Genomic DNA, 21032 nt, shown 5'->3' with positions numbered 1-21032 from the left:
CGAGCGTATCTGACGGTCGCACGCTAGATCCTTCAGGATCTTGGTGAAACGCCACCAGGATTGCTGGATCCGCGAGGACGCGACGATGGGCGTTCCACCCACTTCAGGCTAAGGGTGGGATAATGCCTAACCTTCATCTAACGGCCGATTTCTTCATTTGTTGAGTTGAATTCGGTATAGATCTAGGGGCAAGCATTTCTACACCAAATTGGACCAAAAGTTTCAGTTTAAGTCCTCCATTTTGAAGGGATGTGTCATTTGACCCCAAAAGGCACTTTTGCATATCCGATTCCTAACTACTTAAACAATCTAAATCAATTTCATTTTTCATTCCGTTCATTCTTTTCTAAAATCAGTATTCCAAGTGTGTCTGGATGTAATTCTGATTTAAAAAATGTTCTAGTGTGTCTAGAATTCCGAAGAAAGAAGCATCCGAGTGAAATCATATTCAAATGTCTAGAAGATCAAATTGCATCAGTCAAAGAGCTCATATTACTTCTAAAGGTTTGTCTGCTTTCAGATATAGAAGTGTATATGTGTTAAGGAAAGAGAATTTATTCTCGCCTCGACTACAAATTCATCTTCTTATCCCTGATTTTCTTTTTATTTTTGTCTAACTCGATTAATCCGAAAGGACTACTGATAAGTCAGTGTTCACTTCCCTACTTATTGTCTATCCCTCCGTAAATCAGAGAAAGGTAAGTTTTCTACTTCAAACCGAAACTCTGTCTTAATCTAGACAAGAAGAGAGAAATCGTAAACTCAATTCCTAAACCAGAGAAACAACACAAACTCAGAAACATAAGATTATTATAAAACAACCCAAAGGGATGAAACTAGTTCAGAACCCTAAATTTTTAACTAAAACAACCATTTCTAAATCCTTTACAGTCACCAACACAAACATAAAACAAGACTTCAATATATTACAGATATTTTTTTAACTTCTAAACTTTTTATAGTTCAAAATGAAAGATTTACTTCTAACTCCCCAGAATTCTTGCAAATTTTTACCCTTCAAATGTCAGAAAGGCTCAAAGGTATGCTGTTATGTTTGTTGTTCTTTATGTCACAAAAAATCATCAGTTTTTTTCAGATGTGAATTCGACCGACCCTCAGGTCTCCGAAGCTGGAATTTCCTCTGCATAAAGGAAAACATGACAATTAACATTTTTACACTAAACCAATCAAATCCCAAATTTTCTTTCAAATAGGGAAAACTGGAAATCAAAGAATAAAGAAATTCACAAGATCGGATTTGAAATGAACTAAATATCTTTCATTCATTCTGCTAAAGGGTTTCATGATATGAAAGCATAAGCAAGAAACTAACAAAATGCAGACTGAAAGAAGAGATGATCGCACCTTCGCCAACTAGTTGCTCAAACCGAAGAACAATATGTTTCCCATAAGTGTATTTCCTCAAAGCATCTAGATGTATCCTTATACGACTGAGTAAAATTTCTCGTTGATTATCGTTGCATATCTCGAGGATCTTTTGAACCACATAATTTGCAAATTGATCTTTCATCATGATCTAGAACAGAAAACCAGAAAAAAAGGTAACCAGCTCCATTAAAAAATATAACTCGCGATTACAATGAAATCCACAGTACTTTTTGATGGGGATGAAGTTCATGCTATGATTAGGTATTTACATGCACTAGGCCATAACTTTAACGGAGTAAGGTGAACTCTTCTCTTGGTAAAGAATTTTCCAGAGAAGGAGAAGCTTACAAATACATAGATAATGGCCGAGTTCTCTCTAGCTCGAGGTTGGCCTTATCCGAGACCCAAGTCTCGAACTCAAGTCCTTGCAATATAAATCAACAAAAATCGAGCAAAATTTTTGCTCCAAAAATCAATGGTAACGAGTTCTAAGTCTCACCGCAGGACAGTTAAATAGGTACAAGACAAGCAAAAATGAGAGGCATGTCAGTCACTAACACAATAATAAGGGGAATGAGGAGCTATTTCGAGGTCCTTCTACTCACAATATCATTAAAATTACGATTACAAATATCTTATCAGAAGTAATCTTTCTTGGCTTACCAGTAAATTGTCATTTCCTTCTGTCTGGCCCACAACCTCCTCTACCAACAAATCTCTCTCAGCAGTATCACCATATTGCAAGCACTTCTCGACAACATTTGAGGCGAACTTATGGTGGCTCATTTGTATGACTTTCCCTGCTAATTTGTGGATGAGTTTGGACCTTTCCTGAGGCTTTCCCCTCTCCAATACATGCTGCAAAGAAAAGGTTTACTTTTAGTAATTCAGTATCAACAAAGAAAATCAGCACGTGATTAATGGGTTGAACAGAAAAATAGAAGAGAGAGAAGGACAATAAGATGCAAAGTCTATTAACATATTTACAAAAAAAAAAAAAAAAAAACTTTTTGCCTTGAGGCAGTTTACTTTGGAGAAGAGTAGCCTTGAGGCGGCAGAGGTGTAATCCGAATTTTACAGAATCTAACTAACACAATATGCGAAAAGAAAATGTTGACGGACGATAACATATCGGCTGACTTATGCAAATAGAATTGAAGTGTAAAAGTAAATATTCTGTAGTACATATCCCTAAAGCAATTAGAGTACTGAGGGAGAAGAGGGAATCCTTGGTACAATTGACATGCATTTATCAAATATCTCACTCTAGATCTAGATTGAAGGTGAAGGCGTAGTTGTTCAACGAGTGAAAGTTGAGGCACACGGTATGGAATGTTCGCTTCTTTTTCTTAATTAGTTTACTTTTGCTTTTCTTTATAACAACCAACATGAAGCTTATCAGAAAACATAAAAGAATTTGATTATCGATGATTTTCACTACATTAATCTGGTTCACCTAACATCATATATCATATATGTATCCCATAAACTATGGAAACATATAAAAGGTAGAAACTAAAGAAAGTAGGGAACTAGATAAACATTAGAAACAAATCTAGGTAGTATAAGTTTTCTCTTTCGAGTTAGATTCTTCTTCCTACTGGTTTCATTCTTCTCTTGGTACTCTTACCTTATTAAACATCACAAAGTAGGTGAGTAATATTACAGGATAGAAAGGAAAAAGGACACTAACCTGTGTAACATAATTCCCATACTGGTCTTGTGCTAGCACACACGCAGACTCCAAGATCTCATCCACGATAGATTGACTTTGCTGCTCATCCGTACAGAACTCAAGCACTCTCTATCCAAAATCAGAGTTGATAATCAGATTTATGATTAGGCGCCAAAAGAAACAGGAAAACATATGAAAAAAGAGAGAAAGAGAGTCCTAAAAGCATTTCATTTTCACCTGTATGACACGACAACCATAAGGATGAGTAGAGAGACTTCCTACTTGACCGTGAAAAGCAGAGATTATAAATTCAATTTTATCAGAAGGTACACACTCTATACACTTCTGTATCACATGGTTCCCATTTTGATCGCGGACGCATCTCAATACATGTCCATCAAGCTCATTGACAAGCTCTATTTTCTGGTCGATCCCGATAACCTCAAGAGCCTGCACCAAACATATAGGTAGCTTAATTAGTTTGATAATTACTAGTGTCCGTTGTTCGAGTGTCTTCCTGCTAACAGTTCTGAAACATAAATGAAATGCGTTATGTTGTACGAAAATTTGAGATACCTTCTGGATTACACGACAACCGTACATCTGCATACTTAAAGGCAAAATATGACCAGCAAGTTGGTCAGCAAGCTCCTTTCTCTGTTCAGTGCTCCCATGCTCGAAAAACTGCATAAATACAAGTTCATAGTCAATATGATCTCATAAAAAGAATGGAAAAATCCACTAAGATAATGGATTTCTATACCTAATCCACCCAAGATACAAGTATTGCCAAAATTGAAAAAAAGAATGAATAGTTACGGTAAATACCTTTTGAATAACATAATTTCCAAAAACATCACTCATTAACTTAAAAGCATGAGGAAGAATTTCTTTGAAAACAGATGCCTTCTCTTCAACTCCACAAGTTTCCAACTTTTGCTGAATGAACCGACTTCCATGCTGATCAGCACTGTGACCAAACACGAAAGAAAAATCACATTTTAGTACTTATTATATATTTCAAATTGGTGAATGATGTAATTCACTGCGAAAATAGATATATCAGACGCTTACCTGAATGGAACAATACATTCAGCGATATCAGATAACTCGAATTTTCGTCCTGTATTTGATTTCAAGTCTTCAAGATATGAATATGCTCTGGGATTGTCAAACTTGGTAGGTCCTCTTTGTCTTGGCCATCCTGAATTCTGACTGGAACTTGGCGAAAACCTCATCTCATTTCTGCTCCCTGAAGGACTGATTCTACTCATTGGAGAGCCTGGCATTATGGGACTAAGAAGAGGTGGGGTAGGGAAATGCATTGAAACATCCACATTTGGAGGACTACCATAATAACTCGGGTAGGTAAACATGGTGTTTCTCTCGTTTGGAAGGCTAAAAGCTCCACTTGTTTGAAGTAATGGTTGCTGATCAGCTGAATATGCAGCTACAAGAGCCCCATTATGTGGATGGCTCCCAATAACACCGCCTCCGGATACAAGTGGGTTAGACTGATTCAATGCATTATATGCTTCGTCAGGACAATGCTGAATGTAGTGCATATAAGGATCGGTAAAAGGCGGTACCACTAACCCGGGTTGTCCATAAAACCCATATGCATGTTGTAGATCAACTCCAGGCACAAAGCCTCCACCAGTTGGAACACCAGAGGGACGAGCATCAAAATTTGGAGTACCAGTATTATCAAAAGCAACTGGAATAGCGACTTGGGGAGGATATCCAGCTATGACGGGAGGATGAAATGCAGAATTCAGACCATATCCAGCTAAGTTGTATGGTGGAGCAAATACGGCTGAAGTTTGCAAGTTAGGATAAAAAGTACTTGCTGAACCCATGAACGGTGTTTGGGTTGCATATATGGGACTAGGGCTAATCCCAAAAGGATATCCATGATATGGTTGATCCACTAATTGAGTTAGCACATGGGACTGAATCCCTAGAACTTGATAGGTATCACCACCTCGTTGTGGATGCAAATTAGTCTGCTGAGCATGCTGCAAGTTTTGCTGATATCTGTTGCCCAAGTTAGATGGCGAATTATCGATATTTAGAACTTTCATTTCAGATTCAATAGAAGTAACATCTGAATCAGCCATACTTGTACCACTGATTAAGCTACCATCTTCCAAAAGGGTATCTGGACTAATCGACTTCCCTTTCCGATCAGACAGCGAGCTTGATGTCCTCTCCAGAGATGAGATACTCAGAACAGATTGAGTATCTCTATTTTGCACATAACCCACATCAATTTCAGGTAAAGTAGGTTTACTTGCAGCATTGGTGATAGAAGTCACATTTAACTCTTTTGTGTCTGAAGTTTCGACAGAAGGATCAGGTAAGGAGTTGGAAAGGCTCTCAGGATCAACTCCTTCCTCTGATGCAACATGACTTGATGAGCGAGACTGATTATATACAGGAGATGGAGTACGAGGGAAGTCTTCCTGCAAATGAAAGACGTGATCCAAAACTGAATTAGTGAATAATTTCTGACTTAAATCAAGAATACAAAGTTTACAAACTCTATGATGTAAATATAATTTCTCAGTTAATCGATAAAGATATAGTGAAGTACTACGACTACATTAAGACTCGATGTATGAACAGAAAGTTAGACACCAAGATGGCATCCCTACGGGCTAGTAAAGACGATCAATAACAGTGTAACACAGCATATACTAGGCTTCAGATTATACCTGTATCAGATCTACCAAGCTTTTATGGCGTCCTAGCAAGGAAGCCCCCAAATCTTCCAAAGAAATCATATCAGGCCCTTCAGCAAGATCAATATATGCAGTTGTTTTATCATCCTCCGGTTCCTCTTCATGAGTAGAAAGTGCAGCACTAGATAATTGCAAGGATCCGCCAACTTGGCGCACTAAACGTTGATTCTCGTGCGAGATAAGAGGGGGAGGAAGCCTTGGGTTCAAATTAACATTGGAACGGTAGTACGCCAAGTAGGCTGGATCCGCACGAGATAGTTCCTCAGATTCCAACTGTACCCGCGCTTTGTTCAAGTTTGCCAAGCTTGTGTCCTCATTGGAGTTTCTCTTAGCTACAACGTTCTCTATGGCCGCTAATGAGCCCTCCATAGTTGGTGGTGCACTTCCACTTCTATTAGGGACTGCTTCCCTTCCACTTCCAAGAAATTTATGCTCCTTCAGGAGCATTTCTAACTCCTCTGAGGCCCTATTATGTTGTGATGATGATGACTCCTCAGATTTCAGCCATTTATCATGTCCAGTAGTTTCCATAACTCTCATTAGACTCTCGGTTGCCATAATCGACGGAGAAAGGTAAGTTCCTTCAAAGCTCAAACTAGTAACAGCCTTTACTTATTCTCCTGGAAGCATTGAAACAATGTCATATCTATTGCCAATATCACATTTAAAACTTCAGCTATTTCATATAAGAAACAAATTATATATAGCGGGTGCATAAGATATTAACCAGGAAATTAGCGATCAGTGTAAGACAATCTAGAAAAACAAGACATTGGTTTGTATATTGTAAAACTACTGGGAAATTATTCCAGTCCAGACTCGTTCTATTTTGAACTCCTATTTTACATTCCTCCAAGGTTACGTGCACAAAGATGTAGAAGATTTGATTTTCCATGATGGGCAAAGTTACATATACTTCAAAACAACGTTTACCTAGAGTTTGACTAAGTGATATGGCACTCTTTCTCATCACATACTCAAATTTATGGAGTTTCATACAGAAAAATTGTCATTACGTCTTATGTCATAAAGGTTTCACATCATTAAGTAAAACTATAGGTAAACATTTCTAAGTACAAACGTCATTTCCGCTGCAAGAACCACTAAGGAAAGTCACTTTAGTTACTTTAACTGTCATCCTGAGTGAATATCAAGTTAAACATAAAATGCAGTTTTCATAAATCTTACAAATTTGAGAAAATTTAAAACAATTTGATTTTTCTTGAAGATGAACCACAGTTGGAATATCACGCGCAGAAGTGTCATGCACCATGGATCGGCTCCATGTGGCCCATAAGGTATTGGCCAAGTGGAAGAATGAGCAGAGCATTAGGAAGAACACGAATTTGAGAGTTTCCACAAAAACAAATTTGAAGGGAAAGTCTGGTCTAGGTGGGGCACAAGCCTAGTTGTCTCTATGTGGGTCCACCACTGATTTACCAACTTATATTTATGAAAATGCTAAATAAACACTGCAAACAGAATATCACGAGAAACAAGTTATTATTGTCGATAAAGTATAACCAACATTTGGCTAGGTAATAGTAGATTTCTACATATTTTGCATGACATGATGAAATCCACAATGGTTCTTCTTGAAAAGCCATTGTGGATTTGTTTTTCTAATTGAATAATGGAACTAATATTTATGTTTGCTTCGATTTCATTTCATGTCATAACAAACCTAATGTTTATGTTTGCCTAGGTTCCGTGTCGCAAACATGCACATAGAAATACGAACAGATAATTTCATTTCAAGCACAAATTCAATTCAAACATTGAACTTATGCATGACCCGATTAAAAGTATTGAATTTGGAAATTTTCCGTTTTCAAATAAAAAGTATGGAAAATGGCAAAAACTCCATGCCCCTAATTTTCTTTTGTCAAATAAAATTCATCAATTTTTGTAGGCTTCAACTCATTATGTAAGGTTTGCAAAAATTCGCACATAAATGTATGGTTTGCACAGTTCGCATATTTTCCACAAGTTTGCATAGGGAGCTCGAACCTAAAAAAATATTACCTTCAAATGATAACCAAGACAACCCGGAAATTTGGTCTTCCGCCAAGTTTTCTGAAAAAAAAAGTTTATCAGTTTTTTGCATGTAATAATTATCTTTTCGGAAATTAAAATATTTTATAAATAGACTCATTCTGAATTAAACTAAATATTTATTATTATATGCATGATGAACCGTGAATTTTCGCATTTGTGAATGGGAAATGCTCAGTTCACAAAAAAATTTGACAATTTTTTTGTTGAAATGATGTGGCAAGTCTCTTTTCAAACTCTGACTGAATCCTGAGTGTTAAAACATAATTCGCTCCTAAAGAGAACGGTCTAGATTCAGCCAAAGTTTGAAAAGAATTTTGCCACGTCATTTCGGCAAAAAATTTGTCAAATTTTTTGTGAACCTAGCATCTATATTCAATGGCTTCCAAAGCCAAGTCCATGAACTATCAAAACAAAGAAACTTTCCTAACAAAATGTGAATTTTCCTTTTTGGTGGACTCTCTAAAGAACTAGTACATTCTAGCAGAAAGTTTTCTTGGACTATATAAACCCAAAACCTTGTTTATTCATTTAAAAACATCTATTAATAGCAACAAAAGAAAGAAAAAAATTAGCACCCTTTGACTAATTATAAACATAGAACATTAATCAAACTTGCCAATTCAACCAAAATCATCAAATTCAAGGAAAGAACTTTCAATAACAATTGATGAAAATATAGCTATTAACTAACAAATTGAACAACATAAAGTTATCTAAACATCAAATTCAACCAAAACCCTAAAACATAATGAAGTTTGTAAGAATTTAAACAAATAATCAAATTCTTAATAAAAGTCATAACTTTGTACAGTAAAAAAAATATGAAAGAAAGAGATTATAAAATCTCACCAGTAAAACAGAGAACTCCAGAGCTTAGATGAAGACAAAGTTCTTATTAGGAAGAGAGTTTTAGAGAGAGAGAGAGAAGAAAGTAATAAAAAGAAAAACTAGAGAGAGAGAAAAAGAGACTTCTTTTCCTTTTTGCTCAAAGACTTGTTAAAAAACTATCTCAGACTCAGAGTAAGGTTTTGAGCTTATAAAAAAACAAATGGTTTATTAGTAATTTGTTATTAATTAGAATGACAATAACACCCCTAATTCTTAATAGTGATTAACCAACTAATCTTATGCATAATATTTTGGGACAAATTATTCAATTCTTTTAGGGGGTCAAATAAAAAATTGACCAACATCAAATTGTTGGAAGTTCAACGAAAAAAATACATCAAATTGTTGGATGAAATTATAGGGCAAAATTATTCTTAAACTCTAGAGCTATCATGAACCGTTAGATTTGATTTGACTTTTTTATGACCCTTGATCTAGATGACTTGATTATGCAATCTCGCTCACCCAAAATTGATACCCTAATATATAGAAAATCATAGTTAAATAGGTTTTATCGAAATTTTTGTTTTTCTTTTTATGTAATCAGAATTTCTGGTCCGCCTGTTTGTAAATCTAGAATCACAATGAATTCTTGTATATAAGTTATATAGAGAACATCATTAAAATAAGTTTCATCGACTTTTTTACCGTGACTCAAGAAATTTATCGATTTATGTCAATACATCTGTAACTATCATTGGATAGATTCAAAATCAAATAGGTTGCAATTTGAGCTCATTCGATACAGATTCTTACAAAATACGTTAAAACTTGTTTCTGTATTTATCAATAGTGATAAAGCAAGGAAATCCCAGACAAATTTGGGAGAAAATTTCAAATCAACATCCGGAATTTCCTCCTGATTTAGGATACAAATCAAGAAGAAGTTACAAATTAACCCCAATCGCCGATTTATGATTCCCTCACAAATCTGCCTAAGATTTCTCTTGCTAGATCGTTTTCCTGTATTTATTTATTTCACACAAAAATCTACAACTAGATCGATTTCAAACATCAGTTTGATCTAACAAGTATCTTTAGAAGAAATCAAGTGAATAGTAAAAACAACAAAAAGGTCAGGATCAGTCAAAACCCCAATACATCATAAAATTGAAAATCTGAAAAGAAATAAAAAGGTCTCATAAATCATAGGATTTCATAGTAAAAATGGAGTCAAGGTTATGTAATCTCACCCGTACAGCAGAGACCTCCTATACGAAGAAAAGCTAGAGTGAAGAGCCTTGGAGAGAAGAAATAAGAGAGGAAAAAAGTTGTTTTTCCACAAAGGTAGAGCCACTCAGAATAATATTTTGAGAACTTATAAAGAAAAGGTTTATTGATGATTGTACCATTTAGAGAATCTCACTAAATAGGTTTTATCAAATTTTTGTCGTGTCATGGTGTAGTCAGAATTTCTATGTGCGGTGTTTAAGTATGGTAGGAGTCATCAATGAATAAGTTTGACTGCAAACGTTACAATGAGATTCCTGACTAATTTTCAATTTGAATTTTATGAAATATGTCATAATAATTTTACCTCTAACTTTATCACATAAACGTATGCGACCGCTAGCTCGACTGAAACACTAATTTGAGTTCTATCTCTCAAAATCATTTTTCACATACATTTTCCTTGCACAAAGAAATAGTGGTTCGTCATAATAGATACACAATATTTGCTGCACTAAAATGAACACTTTTACTTAGATAGGAAGGTATGTCTTGTTGTAGGTGGGGTTTTGGGAAGTTAAAAGGTGATTCTGGACTTGTGGTGGCTTTAAATTAAAGGTAGTTTAAATCTTGTAACAAGTTTAATAAACTATAAATGTAAATTGGGAATGGAAGTTAACAGGAAAAGATACGGCAACTAAGAGTAAATACTTGATGCTTGGCCTCAAGTTTGTTAGGTGGTTTTGCCATTATACACACAGTTTTGTATAAGTAGGACCATGTTGCCCTCAAGTGATTCCCGCCTAAAATTCTAGGGTCATTTACATCCCCTCAACCTAGCTCACTAAGGAGTTCAATTTCTTTCTCTCTTTACACTCACACTCTTCCAATGGCACCTTATAGATCCTAGCAACGACCAGTGGCGTGGCTGAAAGTTTAGAGGTCCTGTGCAAAACATTTAGTGAGGCTTCTTATTCTAGTTAGTTTTTTGTGCAAAGAAAAATAAATTTCTGACGGAATCCATCTCAAAAAACAATCAATACTCTCCATAATAAAAAAATTATGTATAATTAAAAATTGATTAAGAAAAAAGTTAAAAATATATAAATTAGTTAAGAACTTCTAAAAAGTTTATACGTAAATTATATTAATCAACTGAAAATCTCTAAACCTTATAGGATTGAGTGAACTAACATTTTATAAGTAATAGAGCACCAACAGAGAGCATATTAGGGAATTAACTTGGGTCGAGACAAAAAACAATAAGCGGAGTGAATTGATTTGGGTGGAGACAGAATGAATTAGGGTGTTTGATGTGTTAGGGAAGTAAGAAAGATCAAAGAAAAATTAAAAAGGTTGCCAAATTTATAGTAATACAAACTAACAAAGTTATAGTAAGTGGGGTTAATTGAGTTACGTGGGGCATGTAATTCCAAAGTTATAGTAACACAAAGTAACAAAAAGTATGGGGCCCATGTGGTGGAGAGGCCCAGTGCGAGTGCACTGTGGGCAGCCCCACCACACGCTACTGGCAACGACGTCGAAAAATACCAGGATCTGATAGTGGAGAAGACTAGACATATAGTTGATTCATCAGTAGTTGCCATGCTCATCAGGGTGATATAGTTTTGCAAGAAGATCTCAGGATCTGCTGACTGGTTATAAATTTCCAGAGTTGGACACTTGAAGTCTTCCGACCTTTCGGCGTTCAAAGTTTTTTTTTTTTTTTTTTGCGTTGTTCAAAGTTTCCATACTAAACTATCAAGAGGTGGGCGATCTTTCCCAACATTGGCATCTCCCTTCTCCTGTTATCTTTTCCTTCATCTCAGTGAGTTCTTAAATTATTAGAGCTCCAAATGTGGGCTCATCTTCTTCCTGGGTGGATTCTAAGACAGGGATCAAAGGAGCTTTTTTGCCCTCTCTTTATGCTATAGAAATAGCTTCCTCATGTTCTTTTTGCATTCTCTTCGATTCTTTTTATTTTACCTCTTGTTTTTCCTTTTTAGCTTCTTCTTTCTCTTTTTTTTGTCGAGGCTTTTCTATAGCTACTAAATTTATCAATAAACGAAGTGGATGAAGCGGTGTTTCGGACAAATTTTTTACAAGGAATTGGAATGGCTCTCTTGTTTCTTCGATTTCTCTCCATTTTTCATTTGATCCATCTATTCTTGCAGTATTAAGAAAGTGGATTGCATTAAAAACATGGTATCAACATCATGCCTCTTGTCTTATTTTAGTCGTGCAATTTTTGCAGTCAAATCGCCATCGGAATGCGTGGTTAGTTCGAAGTGAGTTGAATGTACCTGAAATTAATTCATTAAATTAGATTGGTTTTTTGAAGAACTAAGCTAACAATTGTTGGATTCGTGAATCACACGAGTCTTTTGAGGGTTGTTGAAATGTCGCCCTTCCTCTAACGCGAAAGTGATGATGTTGCATTTTCGTTGTTATATTCTTGATGATCGAGGTCTACGGTTAGATGATGAATTATCCTTAAGTATTTGATAAACTTCAGGATCGAGCCTCACAAAACAAAGAAAACACTTTAACAAGGCAGTGAGGTGTTTTTTTACCGTTTAAGGAAATAATTCAAAGTTTGAGTTTAGAGTGTGACCCTCAATTCCTTTTTAGGGCAAACCAAATATATTTGTACATGTTTGGATGAGTTGTGTCTATGCACGGTTGAGATGATGCGGTGGTAAGACACCGGTCTTAATGATAACAACATGTGTATGGTCGTTTGGAGGATAATATCTGATGATTGCATATCTTCTGACACTGTCAAATCTTCTAACACATAACGGTTTGTGTGTGAAAAGTGGATCTCTGCTTTATCTGGCCTTCCACGTCATTGGTGTGCCCTTCTGACAGAGTGAAGCTTGGAGGGACTCACTCTAGCCGATCTCCCTACCTTGAGTCTATTATGAGATTAAGACTCAAGTTGTGAAGCCTGACTCGGATCCCCCTTCCCTCTTGCCTCGACGCAGAGTATGACTCATGGTGTCGACCTGACTCCGACAGACCTCCTTCCAATGTCCGTAAAACACAACAGAGCTCTTACTAGAGCTGGTTCGGTTTATCTCAGAGTTCAAAGTGTCTAGAACGCATGTACCGACCTCCCATTTTAGGGCTTAGGTGGCAATGATGGCTTCGATGAGGGTCTGTTTTTGTATTTCTTCGTTAATTCGTTGACTTCTTGATTTGGTCAAAGCTAAATTAAATTCATCTTCCTCTTGCCTCGAGGCAGAGCGGTGCTCAAGGTGCCGATCTGACTTCTACAGACCTGTAGGGATTTATACCTTTATACTAGTGTTTATAGCGGAAATAAGACATCTAATGTCTACACTAGTATCCCCAGGATCACATGCAAAACTAGTAATTAATCTAATGGAGATAGTAGATTACCTTAATCGCTTTTCCCTCGAACTAGTTGAATTGATTGAAGAAGACCAAGAGCTTCAAGTGTAGCTCCTCTACTTGGGACACGAGCAATCAATTTGATCTCCCACCTTGTTGTATAGCTAGCACACCAATGGTGGTTGGAAAAGAAGAACACCTTCTTCTTTGACTAGATTGATAGTAATGGGAATTAGCTCACTTTCTCCTCTCTACTTGATGTGGTAGAGTAAGAAAGCTTAGAGAGAAATTCCACACCTTATTCTCTTCCCTAAGAGTGTTTATATAGAACCCTAATAAGAATCCACCTCCTTTTAGGTTTCCCAAAACACCCTTTAGAATAAGATTTAGGGAAATAGTCGAAAATAGCAACTATTGGTATTTTCTCAATTCCCTAAGGAGATGACGTCCAAACCCAGCCAAAATTGTCAGATTTAATGTTCATAACATAAGGAAACGTCCCTCCAAAAATCAGCCCAATCCGAGCCCTAAAAGTGCCCGAATCGGCTAAGGCCCAAAAACCCTGTTTTTGGCTTTTTTGTACTATCTTTGCCTAATTCCTTTTTAGGCCTATGAGATATGTTTATGGGACACTCCCATGATTATATCTCACTCCCTCTAGTCATATCCTAGATCAATTTGACACTCTTATGTGTAACCCGTTGTAGGATCCGATCGAAGTTAGCCGCGAATTACTTCGTAATTCGACGATCGTAGTTGGTCTCTAGCTACAACTCTACGATCCCTAAATCAATCGGACTTGATGATCTTCCACATCAATTGTCCTATCCGAAAAATTGTTTGCATTGTCACCTTGGTCGAAGGACATCTCCTTCAACTCCTTCAGACTCCCACTTGGACTTAGAACAAGTGCAATGCATCGATTCCCGTGTCAATTTAGTATCCCATCTGATACGTCACGTCATTCAGACTTTCTTGATATCCGAGTACAATTGTAAAAGACAAACGATTAACTTTTAATCCGTTTGAGCGCGGCCACGCATTTTCAGTTGCTACTCATCAAGTGGCCTTGAGACACTTTGTACCTAATGTGATTAGGGTGACACAATCCATTCTTGCACTCCCACTTAACTTCATGTCTATCCTGTCCTTCCCAGTATCCGCCTTTATAACCTCCTTTTACGGCGCGGCGTTTAACGGAACCAAAGTCGGGCATTCCTTACATAAGATGAGTGGAGCACTCATGTTTTGAGGAATCTCTCCAATTGTCTTTATGAGAAGTATTGACGTTCATCACGAGTGATGTACTTCTCATTTGAGGGTTATCCAGTGTATAAACCTTTTACACACCCACGTAGTCGAATAGAATATACCATTCCTATAGCCCATGAAACTGCGCTATCCCATCGACTCCCGTACTAGTCTTCGTGAGTCATTGTTGTCCATGCAATGACCTGGACTAGGGAATTCGATAATAAATATTCCAAGTTCACTTAATAGGGTTTCATTCATCAGATCACGTATCTGACAAACCTATTCGGAATGTTTTATCATCAATGGACTGTCGTTTAAATACTAAACCAAATTTAGACGACTTGTGAAATAACTCTATTATTTCTGATAACGAGAGTTGTAAATCTGAGCCTCTTCCGTAAAACTCCTTTTACCCACTCAATTTTACTTGTCGAGGTTTAAAATTATACCTCATGCCTTAGACTGTGTATGAATCTCATACTATGTCTTAGGTGACAGTTTAGTTTGACTACCGTGGTAGTCGGTTTTAAACTTTGCTTATTATCAATTAATTTGAAGATTGCTAACTTCAACCTTGATAATATCTAGTAACTTTTACTAGAGTTAAGGCTTTTAATTCTTTATGTAGTATTTGCAACAGTTCCCGGCTTAAAACACTTTTAGCCTACTTTCCTTCCATGTCTGGAAGTTTGCTTCGATGACATGTTCAACTTTTGTACTACTTCATCCTTTAGCCTTCTAGGATGTACTGAGTAGTGTTTCGGTTTTCCAATCCGAATTCGGATGTTTAAATGCTAATCATGTCCAACATGATTGACTTTATGTTTTCGAACATAAATGTCTCTCTCATGCGTGCTAGCTCATCGGTGTCTTTTCAGACTCCGAGTTTTGCAACGCCCTCTGTCATGAGTTTTTTGGGTCGAAATCTTTTAGACTTTCCGAGTCTTAGATTTTCTGTTTCGGATCTCAAGCATCTCAGCGTACTGAGTCTCTCTAATCCTATCATCCTTTTGATCTATGCTTATAGATCTTCAAAGGCCCAAAATGGCATTTTATCCTTTTGTGTGTGGTCCTTTATTGAGTCAGTTCGTTACTGTTATACAACACCTTATGTCGTACTCAATCTTTTGTGATTCAAGATTTTTTTTTATTCCTCAGGAATCAAACTTCTTTGATTGCCTTTTTGGATCGAAGATTCTAACTCTTACGTGCTTTTAATCCGTCGATGGATTTCTGAAGCATGCCTATGGACATAACTTGATTGGAAGAATCTTATTCTTCTTGTCTAGTTTCAGGAAACATGAATGTTTCCATCCTTCTCAGTTTTCTATTTTGGAAAACCAATTTAGGTCTTCTGTTGACTTAAATTATCAAGCTTCATGTCTTGACGAGATATGGATTCCATGATGATTTTGGCTTCTGGCCAAAAACTAGAGTCAGTTTCCGTTTCTGCGCAGGTCTTTTATCTTTTCAGAAACAACCTTTATTTTCTGAGTCTTTAAGATTTTGACCTTTCTAGGGCTTTTTGAACAACAATTTGGAATTTTCTCAACTACTTTGAGATATTCCTTTAGAGACACTTTCAATCGCTTTGAGAGTTCTCCTGCGAATGACATTCGCTTTTGTGCGGTGGGTTTACAAGATCATATCCTTAACCTTTCCTTTTCCGAGGAGCCGCAGTTTGTTGCTCTTGGTCGAATTTAATCGTCTTGTACAAGTTTCATGATTGTTCTTCATGACCCTCCATGATTTTTCTCATGATCGAATTAAATCGACTTGTACTTTTCTCCCACTTATTCTTGTAATAATTAGTGTTATTCTCCCAGACTACTAGGTGTGCTAATTATTAGAAGAATACTATCATGAGCAACAAACACTTTGTTCTCTTGATTGGTTGTGGAAGAAGCCCAAATTTCTTTCAAAAAGAAATTGCGTCAGATATTAGCTAATTTTGTAATGCTTTTACAAGCTTAGCTGTTAGACGGACTTTGGTAAGTGTGAAAACAATCGTTTATAGAATATGTCCCAAAATATTCGGAAGACTGGCTTAAACCCATCTTTGATCGAATTATGCATAGCAATGTTCGATTACTCCCACTGAATTCACCATCCCTCAGATGTGTTCGATAGAGCGAGTTGGGAAACGTTTTCTCAACTCCTTTGATGGTTATTTAGTATTTGACTCAAGTTTTTATCACTCCAATCTAATCGGATGACTTAAACTCTCTTGTTAAAATGATTCTTTTACTTCGGTTTGTACTTTGTTTGAACCTTTCAAACATTCCGACTTATACTTTATGATTTGTACGTTTCCATACTTCATGAAGTTGTCAGAGTACGTATTTGAAGTTTCTCTCGTTAGCTTCTGCAAGTAAACTTATAGGTCTGCATAACACTGTATGAGTCCTAATAGATTACCAGTCTCTATGCCTTTTGAAAAGGGTGACTTTGTCAATTCAGTCCTTAAGACCTAATTGACAATGCTGAAGTTTAATGAGTTTGAATCTCTTGATTTTAGCCATTATCAATGTTAACCTTCAGTTAATTTTACCACTGGTTTAAAACATCATATGTTTCCAGAAGAACAAAATAATCACTATTAAGTTCTAAGCTAGATCAGTGTCTAAAAGAAGACTTTGATCCCTTTCAGCATCCCTAGCATTACTGCTTCTGCTCCCTCTTGGATCTTTACTTCTTTTAGTCAAGTATGTAATTCCCTTAAGCTCCCACTGAGCCGCTCATCTGGTCTTAAATACCTGATGAAGGAATTTTACGATACTTGTTTTTAACTTTGTTAGCAAGGATACGGAACCGGAATTCATAATTCCATTCCTTTTGTCCTCCAGGTGCTAAAGGTAGTTTCCTTTTAAATGGTCTAGCCATTGTTTTAGAAACATTCACAGTAATGAGGAATACTCTTGATCATGTACTCGGCAACTGCTTTTCTTTGATCAAATGTTTGTCTCACTTGACTGATCCTTTTGCCCTTTTGAATCTCAAGATCTCTTTCTTAGATTCTTTGTACCAAATCTCAATAACATTTCTTAGACTGGATATTCCCGTATGTTCTGCTCAGTTTGTTTGTAACAACCTGAGTGACTCATCTAAGGTCTTTATCAATCTTTGTTCAATCGATATTGAATTGGGTGATAGTTGTATTCTGTTGTCTTCCCTTAGGATGATTTTCAGATTGCCTTGGAGGTCTCGTACCTCTCCATTTATGACTTCTGTAGGAATTTCTTCCTTAGTTTGTCTTAATGGTTATGCTAGCATTCATTACTCTTCCAAAGAGAATTTTATACGATTGCTTGCAAATGGCTTTTGACCTTCTCTTGTATGAGTCAACATTGGGATTGGGTATTCTAGTGACCTTCCCTTTGAATCTGAGAACTATTCTCGGATTCATTCTTCCATTCTAGGAAGTGGATCAGCACCTCCCTTAGGTGTGATTCAATGTTGAAATCGTTTGTGTCATCTTAAAACTATATAAAGAAATGGCAAAGTTTTAAAACTCGTTATCGTTTTTGAAAAAACTTAGTTTTCCCACATTATTCAATAAAAATCGTCCCCGATTGAATAAGTGATTCCAAGACCCCAGTTCTTCAGAGTAAAGCGGACGAAGGCCCTACCCTTTGACTCCGTCGTTCCGGGTGAGTGAACTACTTCACTGATCATACCTTATGACTCTTGGTTGATAGATTTCATTAATGAATGACTAATCTATCCTTTTGCCTCGAGTATCCAAGACTCTCTTGCTGATCTCGTTGAGTAGAACCATTTAGACGTGTAGGCCTCTTCTATAGACCTACCCGCATTGTCCCAAGGTAGAGGAGGTACTCTGCGAAGGCCGACCCACCTTCCTCGAACAAGGGCGCAACGAGTGTCTTAATCTGGATAGGCGATTACTCAAGATTACGTTTTGGGGACTTTTACGCTAGTCTGGCGTTTGTTATAGTGAACTATTTAGCCCAACTAACACCCACGACATAAAGCGTAAAAAGTAAGTAAATGCACGCGAGAAAGTAAATCAAGCAGACATGGATCCTAGTATGGCCCCTAACCTAGAAGATCTAATCTCCATTGGTTTTCTTCTTGTTTCTCCTTTTGGTTCGTCTTAGATCGCCATCTTTGAACCTCCATTGATTTCTCCCACTCGACTTTGAATTTCATCCTCGAGTTTCTTCAATGGACTTATAGACCCTTAAACTCTAATTACAAGACTCTAACGATTCGCAGATCGTATAAATTTGAAATTAAAATTAATTACAAAGCATGCACCCATCCGTGCTTAAAACAAGAATAAAGATATAAATCTATGGCCATACTAGTTTCCCGCATTCACAACACATGCAATCATATAATATATCAAGGCTAAGAATTATATATGCATGATTATCTTGGGAGATACTTTTGTTGACATCACATGTCACATGACGAACCTTAAGTCTAAATTCGAAGAATTTGACTAATGGTGCGTTCTCGTTTTATCTCTTATGATTTCTAAAATCAACTTTAAGAAAAACTCCGTTTTGGGCTCGAGAAGGCCCGGGTCAATTTCGGAAAAATATTGGTTCGATTCTTAATGATTTCATAAATCAATTTAAAGAGAAATCCGTTTTGGGCCCTTGGATGGCCCGGATTGATTTTGGAATTATTTGGTTGGAATCGGAAGAAATTTTGGCAAAAACTCCCACTCGAATGATGGTCCTTTTTTGTGGTCCGAAAAGCCTCGAAAAAGCCCGGGACAAGTCCTAGACAAGTCCCGGCCCAAGCCCAAAAAGGGCTCGGACAAGGTCCGGACATAGCACGGCCTATAGGGCCGGCATGTCCTGGCCGAGGCCTATCAAGGCCTGGTCTTGTCCTGGCCGGAGCCAGGACGCTAGTCCATGTACCAGACGCGTCCTAGACGTGTCTGGTGCTGGACCGGACCAGCACTAGGTGTCTCGGACTAGTCCGAGACACCCAGAACCTCCCAGACGCGTCTCCAAGACGCGTCTGGTCGAGAGCTCTGGACGCGTCTCAGACGCGTCCAGGAAGCTACCAGTGCAGCTTCTGGTCGCGTCCTAGACGCTTCCGAGCTGCTCTGGACGCGTCTCTAAGACGCGTCCAGATGCTTCCATTACAGCTGGTGGTCGAGTCCTAGACTCGACTTAGACGCGTCTCCAAGACGCGTCCCAGCTGCTCTGGACGCGTCCTAGACGCGACCAGTGGCAATCTGGTTGCAGCTGCTGGACGCGTCTCCTGGACGTGTCTCAGCAGCTGCTCTGGACGCGTCCAGTGGACGCGACCAGCAGCTTCTGTCCGGCCAGGAAGCTTCCTGGCCGGACACTAGGGTTTCTAAAACCCTAGTTTCCAAAATTTTTTTTTTTTTTTTTTTTGTGCAAATCTTATTTGCTAACTTCCAATTTTAAAACTCTTTCTAAATTTTGAAATCTTTTAGAACACTTCTAAAATTTTACAAAACTTGTAGAAACTTTTAAAATTTCCAAATTTTGTTTTGAGAGTTTCCTAAAACTCAAAACACTTCTTTTAGAATACTTCTAAAATTCCAAATTTTTGTTTTTCAAAAGTTTCCAAAACTTAAAAACAACTCTTAATCAAACCAATTTTGGATCAAAATCTAGGTTTTTGAAACTTTTTCAAATAACAATTTTGAAATCAATTTGAAAAATCTTTGAATCCAATTCAAAATTAATCAAATTTTTATGTTTAAAACTCTTTTAAACATAACTATCAACTTAATCAAGCATGGATTAGTCCGAAATTCAATCAAATTGAGTTTTTAAAACACTTTCAATCATCAATTTGATTCTCAATTTGAAATTCATTGAATCCCATTCAATAATATCAAATTGTGAGTTTAAATAATTTTAAAACACTTTTAAAATACTTTTATAAACTCAATTTATTAAACTATCAATCATATCCAATATGAACTAGTTCAATTCTTAGCAAAAACTAGTTCATTGCAAGAGGCTCTGACGCCACTGTAGGGATTTACACCCTTCTACTAGTGTTTATAGCGGAAATAAGACATCTAATGTCTACACTAGTATCCCCAGGATCACATGCAAAACTAGTAATTAATCTAATGGAGATAGTAGATTACCTTAATCGCTTTTCCCTCGAACTAGTTGAATTGATTGAAGAAGACCAAGAGCTTCAAGTGTAGCTCCTCTACTTGGGACACGAGCAATCAATTTGATCTCCCACCTTGTTGTATAGCTAGCACACCAATGGTGGTTGGAAAAGAAGAACACCTTCTTCTTTGACTAGATTGATAGTAATGGGAATTAGCTCACTTTCTCCTCTCTACTTGATGTGGTAGAGTAAGAAAGCTTAGAGAGAAATTCCACACCTTATTCTCTGCCCTAAGAGTGTTTATATAGAACCTTAATAAGAATCCACCTCCTTTTAGGTTTCCCAAAACACCCTTTAGAATAAGATTTAGGGAAATAGTCGAAAATAGCAACTATTGGTATTTTCTCAATTCCCTA

At 37.0% G+C, this 21032-nt stretch overlaps 1 protein-coding gene across 4 annotated transcripts; it reads right to left on the bottom strand.

Annotated features, from left to right (window-relative positions):
- Positions 1–793: 793 nt before the first annotated feature.
- LOC147556320 (pumilio homolog 5-like) lies at positions 794–10126 on the bottom strand. Of its 4 annotated transcripts, none has more exons than XM_086664172.1 (11): positions 9948–10126; positions 7834–7884; positions 5782–6428; positions 4139–5529; positions 3893–4034; positions 3641–3748; positions 3302–3514; positions 3083–3193; positions 2053–2247; positions 1366–1537; positions 794–1141 (listed from the first exon to the last, which is right to left on the bottom strand). In XM_086664172.1, the coding sequence occupies exons 3-11, from the start codon at positions 6364–6366 to the stop codon at positions 1116–1118; spliced, it is 2943 nt and encodes a 980-aa protein (XP_086520298.1). In that variant the 5' UTR covers positions 6367–6428; positions 7834–7884; positions 9948–10126; the 3' UTR covers positions 794–1115. The 4 variants fall into 4 exon arrangements, with proteins under 4 accessions (XP_086520298.1, XP_086520297.1, XP_086520299.1 ...); XM_086664171.1 differs by lacking the exon at positions 9948–10126 and adding an exon at positions 8716–8896; XM_086664173.1 differs by lacking the exon at positions 7834–7884 and having other exon boundaries at positions 9948–10095.
- Positions 10127–21032: the final 10906 nt, after the last annotated feature.

Source organism: Eschscholzia californica, unplaced genomic scaffold (genome assembly GCF_041429995.1).
Source record: "Eschscholzia californica isolate CP2 unplaced genomic scaffold, dmEscCali1.0.p SCAF_2, whole genome shotgun sequence".
Lineage (NCBI taxonomy): Eukaryota > Viridiplantae > Streptophyta > Magnoliopsida > Ranunculales > Papaveraceae > Eschscholzia > Eschscholzia californica.
Note: the sequence above shows the minus strand (reverse complement) of the source record. Positions and strands in the feature narration are given on the sequence as shown.

Excerpts from the sequence above, each read along its gene's own strand:
- LOC147556320 (XM_086664172.1), bottom strand. The coding sequence starts at position 6,366 with ATGGCAACCGAGAGTCTAATGAGAGTTATGGAAACTACTGGACATGAT. Across the intron at positions 3,515-3,640 it reads GTTGTCGTGTAATCCAGAAG|GCTCTTGAGGTTATCGGGAT; the intron begins GTATCTCAAATT and ends TGTTTGGTGCAG. Across the intron at positions 1,142-1,365 it reads TGAGCAACTAGTTGGCGAAG|AGGAAATTCCAGCTTCGGAG; the intron begins GTGCGATCATCT and ends TCCTTTATGCAG.